Source organism: Neovison vison, chromosome 3 (genome assembly GCF_020171115.1).
Source record: "Neovison vison isolate M4711 chromosome 3, ASM_NN_V1, whole genome shotgun sequence".
NCBI lineage: Eukaryota > Metazoa > Chordata > Mammalia > Carnivora > Mustelidae > Neogale > Neogale vison.
Genome location: NC_058093.1, coordinates 224,682,680 through 224,700,188, shown reverse-complemented (window position 1 = coordinate 224,700,188; position 17,509 = coordinate 224,682,680). Strand labels below are relative to the sequence as shown.

At 51.0% G+C, this 17,509-nt stretch overlaps 2 protein-coding genes across 5 annotated transcripts in view; one reads left to right on the top strand and one right to left on the bottom strand.

The window, feature by feature from the left end:
* The first annotated feature begins 3,230 nt into the window (after window positions 1-3,230).
* On the top strand, window positions 3,231-8,889 carry FICD (FIC domain protein adenylyltransferase). Of its 2 annotated transcripts, XR_006383948.1 has the most exons (4): window positions 3,231-3,302; window positions 4,774-5,126; window positions 6,118-7,372; window positions 7,943-8,889. XR_006383948.1 is itself a non-coding variant. In XM_044244109.1 (3 exons), the coding sequence occupies exons 2-3, from the start codon at window positions 4,826-4,828 to the stop codon at window positions 7,191-7,193; spliced, it is 1,377 nt and encodes a 458-aa protein (XP_044100044.1). In that variant the 5' UTR covers window positions 3,231-3,302; window positions 4,774-4,825; the 3' UTR covers window positions 7,194-8,889. The 2 variants fall into 2 exon arrangements, 1 of the variants encoding a protein (XP_044100044.1); XM_044244109.1 differs by having other exon boundaries at window positions 6,118-8,889.
* Window positions 8,890-8,994: 105 nt separating this feature from the next.
* SART3 (spliceosome associated factor 3, U4/U6 recycling protein) overlaps window positions 8,995-17,509 on the bottom strand; it is a 38,334-nt gene continuing 29,819 nt past the window's right edge. For 2 of the 3 annotated variants that reach the window (XM_044244107.1, XM_044244108.1), the window contains exons 14-19: window positions 17,427-17,503; window positions 16,675-16,843; window positions 13,817-14,271; window positions 13,128-13,280; window positions 12,097-12,287; window positions 10,383-11,347 (exon numbers count right to left, since the gene is read on the bottom strand). In XM_044244107.1, coding sequence (XP_044100042.1) covers window positions 11,170-11,347; window positions 12,097-12,287; window positions 13,128-13,280; window positions 13,817-14,271; window positions 16,675-16,843; window positions 17,427-17,503 — 1,223 coding nt within the window. In that variant the 3' untranslated portion in view covers window positions 10,383-11,169. Of the gene's footprint in view, window positions 9,143-10,382; window positions 11,348-12,096; window positions 12,288-13,127; window positions 13,281-13,816; window positions 14,272-16,674; window positions 16,844-17,426; window positions 17,504-17,509 lie in introns of those variants that run through there. The other variant, XR_006383947.1, reaches the window with a different exon arrangement.

The window sequence follows — 17,509 nt, the reverse complement described above, 5'->3', positions numbered from 1 at the left end:
AAGTGATTGGCTCTGAAAGCAACACTTGCCATATCTGAGATCATCCTGAATCCAGAGCAGGAGCCATGGGCCCAAGGACACCTACGGGGGTTCCCCCAAACCCTGCCTCTTGGGGATGCCCCAGGCACTGGGCCTGACCGCACTGGGTAGGCAAACTGAAGATGTCAGTAGTCAGGGAGAAGGGCTGCTGGGGTGGGGGGGTTGATCTTCGGCAGCAGCTCTAAATTAGGAGAGAAAAAAAAATCCAAGCAGGCTGGGAGATGAGAGGAAGAGGGGGTGTGGGGGGAAGGGGGGGACCAGTATTGTGCATTCTCTTTTTAATGAAGTTCAGTCATTCTGGAGCCATTTCAAGGCAATATAGCCTCCATTTGGGGAGTTTTGTACTTCCTAAGCAATAGAATCCGACTCTGCCTCCAAGAAGTGCTTGACTGCTGTTTCTTAAAGATGCGTAAGGGTTTGTTTTGTTTTGTTTTGTTTTGCATTTGTCAAGTGTCAAGGTAAGATTTTAGAGAACTCCTCCGTAGGCCTCGAGGAGGCCATTTCCACCCAACATGGAATGCTTAAGGTGGAGCAAGCCAACTTTTGAATATCGCTTCAGGGACCGTATTTTGTGCATTCAATGCAGCTGAAGGCAGTCAAGAAAATTGAGGTCTCCTGACAAAGAGACTGGATGGGGGAAGTGATGCCCGTGAAATTACTACCCCCTAGTGGTCACAGGCAGTGGTGCGATCATCTGCCAAGAGGCATCTGTGACGTTCCTTCCTGTGTTCCACCAGCCACCATCTCCGGCCCATTTTAAAAGCCTAAAACGGGGATTACGGTCTGGCAGCCCTCCGTAGCCAGTGGGCAGACATACCAAATGTTTGAAAATCTGGAGAGTTTGCTTAAAAATCTAGGCCTGACATCTATCTTGAACATTTAGGAAATCTGTCAACTTTTGGACACAATAAATGTAGGCTAGAGCTGAGAAGATGCTGCTCCCTTTGGATAAGGCAGGTACTCTCACCTTCTCCACACACTCCCCACCTCCCCTTGTTGTCTCACGCCCAGACAATTTTACTCATTCATGGTTCTTGTGTAGCTTCTGGGTTTGCTACCCATCTTTCTAAGCTCATTGAAGAGGCGACACTGGAAGGTGGATGGTGCCTTTATGTTTTTTTAATTTTTTCTTTTTCTTTTCCTTTTTTTTTTTTTTAATTTTACTTACTTGAGAGACAGAGACAGCAAGCGAGCACAAGCAGGGGTGAGGGGCAGAGGGAGTGGGAGAGCAGGGAGCCTGCCACAGGCTTGATCCCAGGACCCTGGGATCATGACCCGAGCGGAAAGTAGATGCTTAACTGACTGAGCCACCCAAGTGCCCCAGACAGTGCCTTTATAAGCAGATGATGACATCACCTTATGCCTGAGAGGGGTAGAGTTCCACAAGCCCAGGATACCCAGTTCAGTGGGTAAGTGACCTGTTCCAGGACACACAGCTAATAAGAGATACACCCTGCAACTGAACACCTACCGGCTGGACCCCTGAGCTTCAATTCTTTCTACTCCTCCAACCATCCCCCATAACTAGCTGGTTGCATAGTAGGCCTATCTTCTGGAGGAAGTTTTTACAACACTATTGCTTGGGCTATCAGAAGCAAAATTCACAAGACTTCAAGAGAACAATGTTGGATTCTTTGTTTAAAAAATAGAAACAAGCAGCCCCAGAAATAACCACTATCCTGATTTTGTTTCTTAAAAACAACATGGGTTGTCCTGCTTTGGGTATTTCTTATTTGTCAACAAAATTTCTCGAGCATTTACTAGATGCCAATTTCCATGCCAAGGGCTGGGAGCTGGGGGAATGGGGAATGGTTACAAGATATAAACAGGAAGCACAACCAGCAAGGGCCAAAGTTGTTTGGTCCTTCACTTTGCAATGACCCCCACCCCCGCCCCCATGGTGTCTTTTACCACAGCACACTTGCCTAAACTGGAAGCAGATTGAGACCTATGAGAGGACACGGACTCACTCCCCAGGGACTGGAGCCACCTGCAGCTCTGACAGTTTCTTCTGTGAATAACAAAACAGCAATGACTTTATGTCTTCTCTAGGAATTGCAACAGCAGATACTTATCAAATGTTTGCTTTGTGCCAGACATGTAGGATCTCACTTCCCTGTCACACTAAACTTTATGAGGAGGGAGTGTCATCACACTGTCCCCCGTTTACAGAAAAGCAGACGGGACCAGTGAAATCAAGTCACTTGCTGAATGTAACTCTGTTTCCAAGTGGCAGAGCTGGTATTAGAACCCAGGGCTGTGTGGCTTCAGTGTGACACCCACAACCACTGCCTGAAAGGGGCTCCCAAAGGGAAAGTGTGTCGTGGAGGAGGTCAGATCTTGAAGGTCAGGCCTTCTGCAGATCCTGAACTTGGGGCCAAAGGAGGGATTGGCTGTTTGTCCCCATTTTAAAAATGGAAAAACTGAGGCTTGGAGCAACACCCAAGATCACACAGAGCTTAGGTGACAAAGTCTGGATTGAAGCCAGGGTCTCTCTGCCTCCCGAAACTATAGGCTACCATCTAACTGCTCGGCATTTCTGGGCATGTCCTGGATGTTGAATTCCAGTATTTGTGAACAAGGATGCAGGTTTCAGCTCTCTGCTTCAAGGAAAAATACCAGTCTCTCAGAGAAGCTAAATAAACCAGCCAGTTTCTTCTCGAGTGGATACAAATTAAAAAGTTTGGGAGAAAAAGGAAAGAAGGTGAGAAAGAGAGGGAAGGGGGCAAGCGTGGTATCACAGGGTGAAGACTAAGAGCAGGAGCTCTGAAGTCAGACAAAAAGGGTGCGGATCATCCTTATTTTCCACCTAAGGAAACGGAGGCCCAGGAAAGCGGTCCCGCACAACGAGCAGAACAGCACTTCACCACAGGTGAAACTGCGAGTTTCCGGTCGCGGAACCTATCGAATCCCCATACAGCCGCCCCGCGGGTTTTCGCCCGCTACTCCCGCCTGTGGCCGACCTCGCCCCTACGGCTACCTATTGGCTGCTGAGTGCACGAGACCAACACAAGAGCCAGCCAATGGGAGTGACCCACGGCGCGTCTTTCCCGGGGAAGCGACACAGGGGCTAGGACCCGGAAGTGCGAAGCGGAGACAAGTCGGGTAAACCAATCCGCCGCGACGAGGATGGCGAGCCGACCAATTGCGAGTTGCCGGGGGCGGGGCCAGAGGGCTGGCGGCGGAGCGGGGCCTGGGAGCCGGTGGCTGCGGAGCCTCCGAGCGCCTGGAAGGCGGCCGCAGGGGTCGGGCAGCAGCGCGCGGTAGGAGGGGGTGAGCCCCAGGGGCTCGGAAGGGGCAAGCTGGGCAGGGGGCAGCGGGGAAGTGAGGCCTGGGCGGAATTCAGAGGGACCTAAGTCCAGCCACTTCGCCCGTCTGGGCCTCAGTTTCCCCCTTCCTAGAGTAGTGAGGGGTGAGACGTTCTTATCTCCAGCCTCCCCCGCGCAGACCTGGGTCCCTGGAGAACTCCAGCCCTGCCGCAGATCCCGTCCCTCCGAGAGCCTCTCAGAGCACCTGGACGAAGCAGTGACCCATACCCTCTTCTAAAACCCGACAGCATGCCCAGCGTACCCCTGTTAGAGCGCAGACCGGGCCATTTCAGGTGTATCAACGAGCCAGGCTCCCTCATTAGACTCCAAGCCCTGGGCGATCAAACCTCATCAGTCATTTTTGGGTCTTGGAGGCCCAGCACCAGGAGCAGGCTGGAGCAGGGGTGCATGGGTCCTGGTTGGAAATAGAGGCTAAGACCTGGGTGCTCTTCCCAGATGTACTGGGTATGCCATTCATTCATGACGCTTCTGTTTACTCCCGTGGCCTTCTAGAGATTGACTTACTCTGCTTTAGTTTCTCTTGTCTGTAAAATGGAGTTGGGGGTAGCTTTCCTTCATAAGGTATTGAGATAATGCATGGCTAGCACTCAGCTTAGTGCTCAGTACACCATAGTTGCCCAATAAATGCTTATTGTTAGCATAATGGTGCTTGCATACCTGACCCCTCCACTCCCACTGCCAGCCCAAAGCACATACCCACTGTCATGCTGGGAGTGAGTGGTGCTTGGACTGCTTGGGCGGGCACTGCCCAAGCTTTCTGTGAGATCCTTTCTGGACAGGTCAGGGAAGGCAGGCTAGAGAGGGGAGCAGCACTGCAGCTAATACCAGGATGTGGGCATGAACTGACAGCCACCATGAGGTAGCAAATCAGGCCACCAAACAGCTGTGTGTATCAAAGACTAGACCTCAGAACTGCTTTGGCCAATCTGGGTATGTGTGTGGTCAGAGACCTGTGGTCAAGGGAGGGGACTTCAGAGCCATGGGTTCCTGAATTCAAGTCCTATGGCTGTCACTTACTCACTGGGTGACTTTGGGCAAGGGGCTTCATCTCTCTGAGCCTGTTTCCTCATGTGGAGAAATGGGATGACTGAAGTCATCAGCTCCTGTTGAAGATTGCAAGAGATAGTGTGAGGTCCTTAGTGCTTGGCCCAGGGCCTGGCATACAGTAAATGCTCAGTAAATGTTGATGCCATGACATTATTTTTCAGAGTCACGGGGCCCTGGAAGTGGCACTTGTCCTCCAGGCTGGCCCCTTCCCATTTATATCCACTTCCTGCCTTGCCCCAACCCCCTGGTCATAGTGAAATAGGAGGTGCAGGAGCCTCCAAGCCCCCACTGAATTCAGAAACTTATCTGGAGCGTACCCACTTCCCCTGCCTCATCTACAACTCTTGGTTCCCTGCAGATCGTGTTCTTGGGCAACTGAATATGTGCAGGGGACCCACCCCTGGGTCCAGATGACACTCATGCCCATGGCTTCAGTGATGGCAGTGACTGAACCAAAATGGGTCTCCGTCTGGGGCCGCTTCCTGTGGGTTATGCTGCTGAGCATGGTGCTGGGGTCCCTGCTGGCGCTGCTGCTGCCACTGGGAGCCTTAGAAGAGCAGTGTTTAACCGTGCTCAAGGGCTTCTACCTGCTCAGGAGCAAGCTGGACAGGGTGCAGCATGCCATCACCAAGTGCAGCAGACCATCCACAGAGCTCAGTGTCACCTCCAGGGACCCGGCACTGCTTGTGGTCAAGACCAAGGCCTCTCCAGGTAAGGCAGACCGGATACTGCTCCCCACTTCTTAATTGGATAGCTGTGTGGAGTGCCTGCAGTGTCCCACATGCAGGGTACAGGGTACTCGGCGTACAAGACTGCCCCGAGCTCCCAGCCTAGACAAACAGTAGGCTAAGATAATAAGTGTCACCAGCGGTGATGGGGAGGTAAGAGAGCATACCAGGTGGGCTTCCTGGAGGGGACGCCTGAGCTGAGACCCCATTGTCAACAGGAAAATGACCCAAAGGAAAAGGCATGGGGGGTAGCGACCAGAGGGTGAGAGAGTCTGAGGATGTGAGGAAAAGCAGCCCCGTGTGTGGTGGACACACAGCGGGTGGAGGGCTGGTGATGGGAGGGCTAGATCTAGAGCGGTTTCTCTCCCTTCACACTGTCCTCTGGGGTGCATTGCAGGATACTGAGCATGATCTCTGGGCTCTACCCACTGGATGGCAGTAGCACACCCCCCCCCAGCTGTGACAACCCCACAAGTCTTCAGACACTGCCAGCTGTCCCCTGGTGGGGGAGGGGATCACCCTTGGTTGAGAACCACTGGGTTAAAAGATTTGAAGAACAGCCCAGAGATGGGGAAACCTCCAGAGCCTAGCATCAGGGGGGAGCTATTAACAGCCTAGGCCTGAGGGGCCAGGGGCCAGGGGCCAGGGCCAGGATCACCAGGACTGACAGGACAGCAGAGGGCGGAGAATACGGGAGAAACCCTTAACAGGAGCTGTAGCCACAGCCACTCACTGTGGCTCTCAGAGGCAGGGGTCCAGGGAATCCAGGCGGTATCTCCCAGGGCAGAGAATGGCTTTGGGGACACACAAAGACCAGCTGTGGGGCACAAATGCATCGATATGTGTAGTGTGGAACGGTGAGCACAAGGGCTGGAACGAGCACACCGAAGGCCCAGCACAGGGGACAGCTCCCTTGAACATTCTTTGCCCACCCCACAACCCTCTCTGCCAATGCTTCTCTGGCTCTTTTCTAGCTGCTAAGTTGGAAGCCAAAGCAGCTCTGAACCAAGCCCTGGAGATGAAACGCCAAGGCAAGCGGGAAAAGGCCCACAAGCTCTTCCTGCACGCCCTCAAAATGGACCCGGACTTCGTGGATGCGCTCAACGAGTTTGGCATCTTTTCAGAAGAGGATAAGGACATCATCCAGGCGGATTACTTATACACCAGAGCGTTGACCATATCGCCCTACCATGAGAAAGCACTGGTCAACCGGGACCGGACACTGCCGCTGGTCGAGGAGATCGACCAGAGGTATTTTAGCATCATTGACAGCAAAGTGAAGAAGGTCATGTCCATCCCCAAGGGCAACTCCGCGCTGCGCCGGGTCATGGAGGAAACTTACTACCATCACATCTACCATACGGTCGCGATCGAGGGCAACACCCTCACCCTCTCAGAAATCAGACACATCCTGGAGACCCGCTACGCTGTGCCGGGGAAAAGCCTGGAGGAGCAGAACGAAGTCATTGGCATGCACGCAGCCATGACATACATCAACACAACACTAGTCTCCCGCATCGGGTCTGTCACCATCAGCGACGTGCTGGAGATCCATAGGCGGGTGCTGGGTTATGTGGATCCAGTGGAAGCTGGCAGGTTTCGGACGACACAGGTCCTCGTGGGACACCACATCCCTCCCCATCCTCAAGATGTGGAAAAGCAGATGCAGGAGTTCATCCAATGGCTCAACTCCGAGGACGCCATGAATCTGCACCCGGTGGAGTTTGCAGCCTTGGCCCATTATAAACTGGTTTACATCCACCCTTTCATCGACGGCAATGGAAGGACCTCACGCCTGCTGATGAACCTCATACTGATGCAGGCAGGCTACCCACCCATCACCATCCGCAAGGAGCAGAGGTCTGAGTACTACCACGTACTGGAGGTTGCCAATGAAGGGGACGTGAGGCCATTCATCCGCTTCATTGCCAAGTGTACAGAAACCACTCTGGACACCCTGCTCTTTGCCACAACGGAGTACCCAGTGGCACTGCCTGAAGCCAAACCCAACCACTCTGGGTTTAAGGAGACCCTGCCTGTGAAGCCCTAACCCTGGAAATCCTCCCTGGGTGACAAGGGATGTCCCGAGGCAGGGGAAACCTTAGCACTTCTAGAAACCTAATTGTCTCCTAAAGCAAAAGGAGACAGAAAAAGAACTTAAACATTCTTTACCTCCAGATGTTTCAGTTCAGAAAAAGAAAACCTAAATTATTAAGCCTTATCTCTAAGGTAATTTATAATTCAGCCCAAGTTATTATTTATTTTTTTCTGTGGGGCTAGTAAATGTTGTGTGGTGTCTGCTGTCTGCATTGGTGGCCCGAAGGAGGCTTTGGGGGCATCAGTGCTGTGTGTGTGTGACCAGAACACAGGTTCTGGAGCAGAATTTGCACTCATGTGGGGAGAGGCCAGAAGTATGGAAGGAGGTCCAGAAGCCATAGGAGAAACTCCTCCAAGTACCCTATGACTTGACCTGAGAGGTCAGCACTCTTGGGGAGAACCTGGTCCCGGTTTTGAGAAATGACTGAAAGCTTGCTTCTACAAAGAGATGGGTGTTGTGACCAATTCTCACTGGTAGAGCAAACTTTGGAGAAATGAAATAAAATTAATATTGACAACATTTCTAGTTAGAGACCTTGCTCATTTCAAGGAGGTCCTTGAGTCCTACCTAGTTAGTTCGCAGACTCTAGTACCAGAGGCTGTTAACATTCCCTCATCAAGACTGTTTTTCTAATTATGAATAGGGGAGTGGCCAGTTAGGTTTTCTCTGTGTATAAAATGTTTCTTGCACTTTGTTTGCAGCAACTCAGACCAGACATTTTAGTCTACAAGTCCTCTGCGCCGGTCATGCAACTGAATCCTAGCACAGACCAGGTATTGTACGAGTAGCCAAGTCTGCCTTCACCGACCCTTTGGTGGAACACCTCGTGTAGGTAGATATTCGAGAACACATCTGAGAAAACAGCTGCCACGTCAACACCAAATAAGCCTTTTCAATAATGAATTAGAGGGAGCTGCTAGCAAACCAAGAAAAACCTTTCACCCAGCCAGGAGGTATCCCTTTTGTCACGCAGTCTTCCCCACTTACTGACTCCGCGCCCACCTCCCCCAGCCCTGGTACTGTCCCGCGTCCCCTAGGGGAAGCTGAAGAGATTGCCTTGGAGTGGCCTTATTTTTCTAGCAACTTGTAAAATGATAAAATGTCCCATGTAACGCGGCCAAGTTTCCAAGTCTTCACTCTATGGAAGAAGCCTCCTCTCTACCAGTAGCATGTTGGCCCACGTGCTGAAATGGCCGCTGCTGTGCTGCTCAGACTCCAAATGGCCACAGGCTCCTTTCTCAGCGGCAAAGCATGCTGTCGTGCCCTGGGTCGGCGTCAGAATGTGGTGAACACATGCAAAGTCACATCCTGACAGCAAGGAGGTCACTCTTCTGAGGTGGCAGGTGTTTCTATAGTTATTTAACTGTGTAATAGGCGCAGAGTAGCTTTCTGAACGATTAAGGAAAAGCTGTGTGAAGTGGCCCCAAGGGATATTCAAACCTTTATAAAAAGTATTTTCGTACTCAAATGCTGCCATAAAGTCTCTCGGCAACCTGAACTCTCCTATCGTCTTGGTTTTATAAGCACGCCAAGAAAGCCTGACAGAAGTACATGCTTTGTCATAGAGAGAATCGTGCACTTTAGCTCTGTTGTAAAGGAGGTTATTTTAACAGATTACTGACTCTAATAAAGTATTTTATTACATAAAGGCCTGAGACCCTGCCATCTTATTCAGGCAGTGTTCCTGTCTGTCACAAGGATGAAGGAGGAATCCTCTCGGAACATCAAGCCCCATTTGTACTGTGGTACGAGGTGCCCCTCTCAACGGGCAGATGAGACAGAACTGGGAGGGGGGGACGCCACCTACCTGCGCTGGCAGGCCTGAAGCACTGGTCTTCTGCTAACACGCCAGTAACGTAAATGGTGTTTCGTGCTTCTCTTTACCATCAGTTCTTGATTTCCTGGGGAAAACACATAAACCCACTCACATGTTCCTGACAGTCCGTTTCGTGGACCATCCACACCCTGAGCCCAAGTCTGAGTGGGTTCAATTCTGTAATGAGCCTGTGCTGACACAAGAGAGCATGAAGTGAGGGCCGAAGACGGGCCAACAGCAAGAGAGCGGAACAGTGAAATAGGCAGCGGCAGGAGTGAATCCACGTCAGCCTGGACTAGGGAGGAGATACTCAGGGCTCCTCGGTTGCAGGCCCTGCATACCCCCATCCACTCACCTCACCAACAAGCTTCCATGGGGTGGGGGTGGGGGTGGGGGGTTGGTGCCCATTCCAAGGAACACAGGAGGGACCAGGGACACAGCATGCATTCTTCTGGCCACTATGAATTTAATTCACAACTAACACCTAACAAAAAATGTTTTGTGAAAAGGAGAGACAAGGTGGAGGGGACCTGTCAGATTAAAAGACTTCAGATGTTTATCAACCTACCCTAACTTCCCAGGGTAGGTGGGGGGATGCACTTATAAAACAGGAAACTAGGAATTTGGATAGTTGAAGACCTTAAGGCATTACTGCTCATGTTTCTAGGAGTAATGACAAAACCATGGCCTGTAGGGCCTTATCTCTTGGAGGCACTCGCTGTAGTCCCTGGTTGGGAGGGCTGGCGGGCAGGGGGTGGGGTACTGTGATGTCTGACACAGCCTTCAATGTAACAAGGAGGGCGGGTACAGCAGAGATGAAGGACCCTGTGCTAGACAGATACTGAAGCTCAAGGACAGGCACTAGAGTTCCTTTTGCTCTTTTGTCAACACTTTTGGATGACACTTCCAATTTCCCATTAAAAATGTAGTAAAGGCTGATGTACAAAAACTTAAGAAACAGATAAAGTGGGTTGATTTCTAGCACGCATGAAAGCATTTCCTGATTTCTTCTCCCAGAATGTCTTTATAAAAAAGCTGTGTTTCCCTACTGAACTGGCAACATGGCTTTTAAAGCAATAAATATTTGATAAGAGATGAAAGATAAAAAGTAAAGAAAGAAAGAAAACCCTAGAAACTGAAGGGCCAAAATGCAGGAAAGTCAAGTTTAAAACTGAAGACCCAGAACAACTGAAATGATTTAAATCAAAGGGACAATGGGATCTGACGTACAAAAGTTCTATTTCCACATCTGTTAGGTAACAGTGCACCCATTTCAAAATCCACCCATGTTTGAATGCACATCTGAGTACCATTCAGCAAGAAGCTTTGAAGAGAACTTCAGTTTAATAAACAAAGCTAAGTGGGGAGAATTTAAGTTTGCACTTGACATGGTATTTAAACAAAACCAAAGGGGTGAAACTCAGTATTTAGACAAAGAACACGGTTCACTAATCACTAGGCAAAGAAAATGGTCCAGAGCAGGTGGCACACAGAGCTCCCATATAAAACAAAGGTCACAAATATTTTGCTTTTAGGAAACATAAAACAGTGGGCTGATGTGTCATTTACAAATACATAATATAAAAACGCACAACCCCCCCCCCAACAAAAATCCATCAAATGTTTTTTATGTGACTTTCCCAATCGCCACCACCCCTTTACTAAAATAGGCCATTCTGGTGAATTACTAGCATCTGCCATTTTGTCTTTTAAAATTAAAAGAGTGACGGGCACATGAGCTGTGCAGACTGTTAAGAGAAGTGTCTTATAAAAGGGGGCCAGAGCTGACCAAAAATGTTTAGACAAGTAGGTCTCAAAATGGTGTGTTTGAGTTTCACTTCTGTTTCTCACTCTGTAAGACACAAAAATAGCTTAAGAAACCACACACTGGGCTCAACCCATGGAGTGACCACTTTCCTCCCCTTGCCCTCAATATGAGGGAGCACTTCAAGCCTCTTTCCTTGGACACCCTCATCCCTTTCTGTCTAACCCCGAGGAAAATACACAGGAGGGGTGCTGCCCCGGGCCCTTCCGTACCCAGAGTACAGCTGGGTGCCGGCTGCTCTTCCTGGCCAGCGTGCAGTAAGGCATTTCCCTTCTCCAGAGTCCCATTCACTTTCTCAGAAGCAACTTGGCAAAATCGGCATTGGACATCTTGGGTGCCTCGGTGGCTGCTGAGGTGGTGACCGCTGGCTGTGGAGCAGGGCCGTTCTCGGCCTGGGCAACTGTCACACTTGGGCGCTGCAGGGCACGAGGCAGCAGGGAGAGCTGGGTTCTCCCCTTCCCCCGCCTGGAAGAACAAACACTGGATGTATCCTTGCAAAGCAACCACTCGTGGTCCCTGCTTCATTTGCAAAAATAAGCGAGGATGGTCTTCAATCACCCAAAGTTACAAAGTGAAGACCATACTTTCTGGGCTCACTTCTATAGTTTATTAGTAGTAGAGAAATTTCTCAGAGCATGTAAAGTATAAAGTTAACAGGTGAAGGGTAAAAACCAGAGAGGGAAGATGATTCCTGTCCTCCGTAACTTTGACTAACAGGCAAAACCCAGTTTAATAAACTGCCTTTTTCACAATTTGGGGAAGGACCAACCCTGTGCAACAGTCACATGTAGGCTAGATAAAAACGCTATCCTCTTTCAGACCTCACCAAACCACCTCACGATTTTGCTGTCTCCTTCCAACCAGGTGAAAAGCCAGGTCTGTGGTTACAGCCAGAGTGCAGATTACCGCAGCAAGCACACAGCTGTCGGGTTCAGAATCCACACATACGGATTCTGCCGCCAAAGGAGACTAAAATAATCACTGCCTAGAAACCAAATGACCTCAGATAAACCACACCTGTAAACTGGCAAACACCAGGAAGGGTTCCACTTCCGGGCTTGCGCTCTGCGTGGACCCGCTCTGGGGAATGGCAGTAAGCATCTGCAGAGCAGCAGGCCCTGGCTTCCCGCCCCAGCTCGCTATACCAGCAGGAAACGAATCCACCGTGGTGCTGGCCAGGGCCGAGCGCATGCAGGGAACATGCACACACTTACGCTCCGTAAATCTGCCGCGGCACCATGGCGCCACCTGGAGCTTTCCTTGCCTCTGGCTTCTCTGGAACCTTCCTCTGAGGGGGATTGCTGATGGCCACTTTGATGACATTCTCTTTGATAGTCATGCCGTCCATCTTCAGTACAGCCTGTGATGCCTGGGACTCATTTTCATACTCCACATAGGCCAGGCCCTGAAAGAGGCAAGATCCAGAGTCAGATCAGGTATGGGTGAGCCAGGACTCAACTTCCTGCCTCAGTCCAGAAGCCAGTACTGGCCAGGCACCCTGACATCAGGTTCCCTTCTCCACCACCATCCTTCGTCTATAGGTTTATGCACTGGCCCTACTCTTCCTCCGTTTCTGCAACTGACTGTAACTTCAGATAACCTTTGTGAGGTCAGCATACCTTGTGCTTGCCCCAGCAAAAAAAAAAGGGAAAATATACAAAAAATTAAAAAGGAACAATAGGGAGGGAGGGAGGGAGAGACAGACCAGTATAAATCCAGCAAGAGCAAATGAATGAGGCGGCTGGACACAGGGTGAGTTCTCATGTCTGGGCCTTGGCCACTCCTTACTTCATCCTCTTCAACTCTCCAGCAGCCCTCTGGGGGCTGGGGGGAAGACAGGTAACCCAAACTCGTGCCTAAACAACTAGTCAGAATGTGGCATGAGACAATCTCACAGGACGCCGAGGGGAGCTAGTGGGCAGACGGGAGGGGGTCTTGGCCTGGAGGAGGTGCCTGCAGGCCTGGTGAAGTCTGGGCAGGAGGGCGCACCCAGCCAGGGGTCTGCACTGTGACCCCTGTTACTCATGGGAGGTTTTCTTTCCCCCAATGCCCTGCTCTTTTCAGTATAATTAGCTAGAAACAGGCTAATCTGACTCCAAATGCAAGTAGAACCAAGTGTCCCTATTGTTAACCTGTCTGTTTCTCAGCAAACGAGGAACCCACTTAGAACCTAGTAACCCGAACAGATGGACAACTAGGTTTGCCCAAGCCTCGGGAAGCTAACACTGTCTGCGCAGACACTGACCTTCGGTTTCCCTGCCCGGTTCGTAACCAGCCTGATGTCCTTCACAGTGCCATGAGCCTTACAGATTTCTTCTAGTTCCTCTTTGGTGCAGGAAAAAGGCAGGCCCGAGACAAACAGCTTGTGCTTCTCCAGGGCGGTGCTATACCTGAACACCTACAGGAAGAAGGGAGGGAAAGAGTCAAGCTCCCACAGCCCAACCCAGTGCACCATACTGTAGCCGGTACCAGACGTGGCCACAGGCTTCGCCCCAATCGGAGACCAGAGCTGACTCTGGGTGCTGCGAACTGTTAATGGGGTCACCCTGAGCAGGTAACTTAACCTCTCAAAGCCCCCACTCCCTCCCCGGACACGTGGCAGGAATGAAAGCCGCTATTCTGAGTTGGGGTGAGGATCCGACAAGGTAAATAGTAAATACTCTGCACGGCCCTTGCCGCTTTGCAACATTCAGTGGCAAGTAGCCATCATTACAATTTCTAATTTTCTCATCATTTGTCAACTAGCATGAGCTCGAAGTGACCAAGCTGTGAGTCAGGGCTCACCTACCCAGCTCAGAAGAGACCCTGGTTAAAGTCTAGCTCTTAACGGACTATAGGCATCCCGCATAAATTCTAAATGTTAGTTGCGGGAGGCAAAGAGCGTTCAGTCTATCCACCACAACCCAACATGGAAGGTGTTTTCTACAGACCCACCTTGAAATCAGGATTTTTGCTCTTATCCACACAGGGGGAAACAAACATCGGCCTCCCTTCCACAGTCTTCCGGTCCAACTGCAGCGCCTGCAGGGCGGACTTTTCCTCTTTAAACTCCACATAGCAGTAGCCTCGGAAATCGCCCCGGTTGCTGAAGATTGGGCGGATCTCTGCCACCTCCCCACAGGCCTCAAAGAGCGGCCGGAGCTTCACGTCCGGCTCGCCCAGGCTGTAGGGCAGGTTGCTGACGAAGACGGTGATGCTGTCCTTGCTGCTGTCATGGGGCACCTTGGGCATGTCCCTCTTCAGGGCGGCTGCCCTCTCCTTCTGCTTGGAGGGGGGGTCGACGTCTACAGGCGCACTCTTCCCAAAGAGGCCGGTTTCTGCCTCTAGGTCCTGTGCTTCCCCGGCTGGAGGAGTGCTGTTCTCCACCTTCCTGCGTTTGGAAGGCTGCTCTACACGGTGAAGGAAGAAAAGCAGCAATGTGGATAAACTGCTAATTCTCCTCGGTGAGGGGCTCTATGCATGCATGCACGCCCCACAGTGCGAGAGCAGGCCTGCAACGGCTGCACGGGACACGCCCATCCCCCCACCCCCTACCCCCTCACCCCCGGTCTCTGAGCCCAGCACGCACCACATCCTCCGTCGAGTCCTGCCTGACCCACTCAGCTCGTCCTCTGACTTTCTGGGCCCCAGGTACACTGATGTAAGTGGACTAAATCAAGGGAGGTAGTAACACAAGTCCCAGCTATCCACTCTTAATTGCACAGTGGACTCCCGAACAACAGGGCTTGAACTGCACAGGTGCACTTACATGCGGACTGTTTTGAATAAATACAATCTGTATTTTCTCTCCCTTGTGATTTTTGCAACAGCATTTCCTTGACTCTAGCCTTACTATAAGCAGAGGGTACAGAACAGGTAAAAACATAAAATGTTAGTCAACTGTTTGTTTACATTATCCTGCTAAGGCTCCCAGTCAACGTAGGCTATCAGCAGTTAAGTGTCTGGAGAATCAAAAGGAAAACATGGCTAAACATGGATTTTTGACTGAGCAGGGGATCAGTACCCCTAAGCCCCAAGGTTCAAGGGTCAATTGCATAAAAGGTCAGCAGGTCTCAAAGTTCAGATGGCAAATTCTAGTACTGCTCTCCTAGAAAGCCTGGGGTAGCAGGAGAGGGATGGAGCCTGGGGACTTTAGGGGTTTTTTTTTTGGTTGGTGGTGGTGGGTTTTTTTTTAAGATTTTAATTATTTATTTGAGAGAGCCAGAGAAAGCATGTGCAGGCATTCAAGAGCGGGGGAGAGGCAGAAGGAGAGGGAAAGCACCTCAAGCAGACTCCGCACTGAGGAAGGACCCCAACATGGGGCTCAATCCTGCAACGCCGAGATCATGACCTGGGCTGAAACCAACAGTTGGACACTTAACCAACTGAACCCCCAGGCACCCCTGGGGACAGCATTTAAACAGGCACCTAGGTAACTCTGACGTATGCACTCCACAGGCCACACCCTGCAAAGCCCTGTAATTCCTCTACATTCACTGTTGTCTTACGTCCTTCAGCAGAGTGGAGTAACATTCTACACCAACCCATCTGCCCCACGGCCTGCAGAGGGTCAGTACTGAAAGCCAGCTGCATTGGACCCACTTTCAGATCTTTCCCTCAATTCCCCACTGCTTTCCTAATGAAGTCTAACCAGTGCACACCGCCTCACCGACCCCAGCACACAGCCCTCAGCATGCACCAGGGCTCTAACAAACTCATTTGCTGCTCAGGAAAAATTCCAGGGTGTTCTGTGCCTCATGCATTGCTGACAGTGGCGCTCTGGCTTACCCTTCCCTTCCTTTGCACTTGACAGTCACCCACTCCCAGCTCCAGATGCTGAGGTACATGAAGTCTTTCCTGCAGGGAGCTGACCCACCAGAGCCTCCTTTGGCCACCACCAGTAATCCAGGCTGTCCTCTCCCATGACCCTGATCATACGCCACTGCAGTCACACGTCACATCTACCTTGCCCATGGGGCGCCTGGGTGGCTCAGTGGGTTAAGCCTCTGCCTTCAGCTCAGGTCATGATCCCGGGGTCCTGGGATCGAGCCCCACATCGAGCTCTCTGCTCAGCCAGGGAGCCTGTTTCCCCCTCTCTCTGCCTGCCTCCCTGCCTACTCTCTCTCTCTCTCAAATAAATAAATAAATAAATTTTTTAAAAGAACAAACCAAAAAACCCACATCTGCCTTCCCCTGCAGCCCTGAAGACCAGCGAGCTACCCAACCATGGTCATTTCAAGGTGCCCAAGAACGGCCCCTCTGGCTGATACCTCTGTACTAGGAAAACACCTGCAGTCCTTGAATGTCCACAAACAATGCTTTCCCTTGCCGGATGTTCCTGACCCACACCTGCCCACCCCTGAAATGGCAGAGGCAAGAGAAGCCCCAGCTGGAAACTCCACCAAGTCAAAACCACCTGGTGTGCTGAGCAAGGCAGGTGTGTGCACAGGCTGCAGTGTGGGATGCTGGAACCTGAGTGGAGGAAAGTCAGGGCCAGCCAGGCTGTGGGAGCCTGAGCAGGGTGAAGGGGCACCACACAGGAGGCGGGCGGAGGGGGCAATGGCACTGTGGACAAAGTGGAGCCTGGGTGGATGGGCGGGAGCTGCTACAGGGCAGTGCCAGGAGGATGGCAGGGAACCGGAGCAGGGGGAAGATGACGCCCACATGGATGACAGGCAGAGAAAGGAAGGGAGACGGGGCACCGTGTGAGCAACTCATTCTCAGTTGGTTCAAGGCAAAAGTTTTCTGTACAGTGTCTGTAACTCCTCTGGAAGTTAAAGATGTTCCTAAATAACATTTCCAGAAAGCTCTACCTTCTTCATCATCTCCCCATTCCTTCTCATCATCTTCTTCTGCTTTGCGCTTGTCTGCGCCTCTGGTCTTTTTCTTCTTTTTCAACGCTTTCTTCTCGGCCCGTGCCCTTTTCCGCTGTTCGGCCTTTTCTTCCTCTTGCTGGGCGAAGGCTGCTTCCTTCTCTGCAGCCTGGGAAGATGGGAACATTGGACGCATCACTAGGACGCAGTGACTGCGGAAACTCTACGGGCCCCTGACGAGCAGTGAGGAAAGGGGATGCAGGGAGTGGAAATTCGCTACCCCAGAGAAAGGAGAGGTCATGAGGAAGAGGAGGACAGCATGTTCACAACTTTCCCTGCCAGGGCTTATTCAGGCTTCTTGGGATTTCCTATCTCACATCTACAGAATGTTCTGTAACATCCCCAGTAATTACTCACCAAAAGAAAGGAAACAAAGTATAAAACTGGGGCTCTGATTAATTTGGATGTGTTTACCTTCCATTCACAGGGCTGAGTGAGGCTCCATTGTTAACTTTTCCATCTACATTCCAGTGAACTTTAGGTCCCAAACTCCCCAACTATATAAAGTTTTTGTTGTCAGGGCTAAAGTTCTAAGCCAAACCAAGTAAATGATATAAGACACCGATTCAAGTATTTCACACATACTCCCTGAGGAAAAGATACTTCTTAGGAAGACCTCAGAGGTTCTGACAAACATTCATACCACACGCAAAGTAGCTAGCAGAGCTTCAAAACCTGAATAGCATCGTTACCTTAATTCTCTGCTCATTAACACGAGCTAGTCGAGTTTCGGTTTTCTGAACAGCTATATCCCAATCTTCTAGGGTACCTTGAC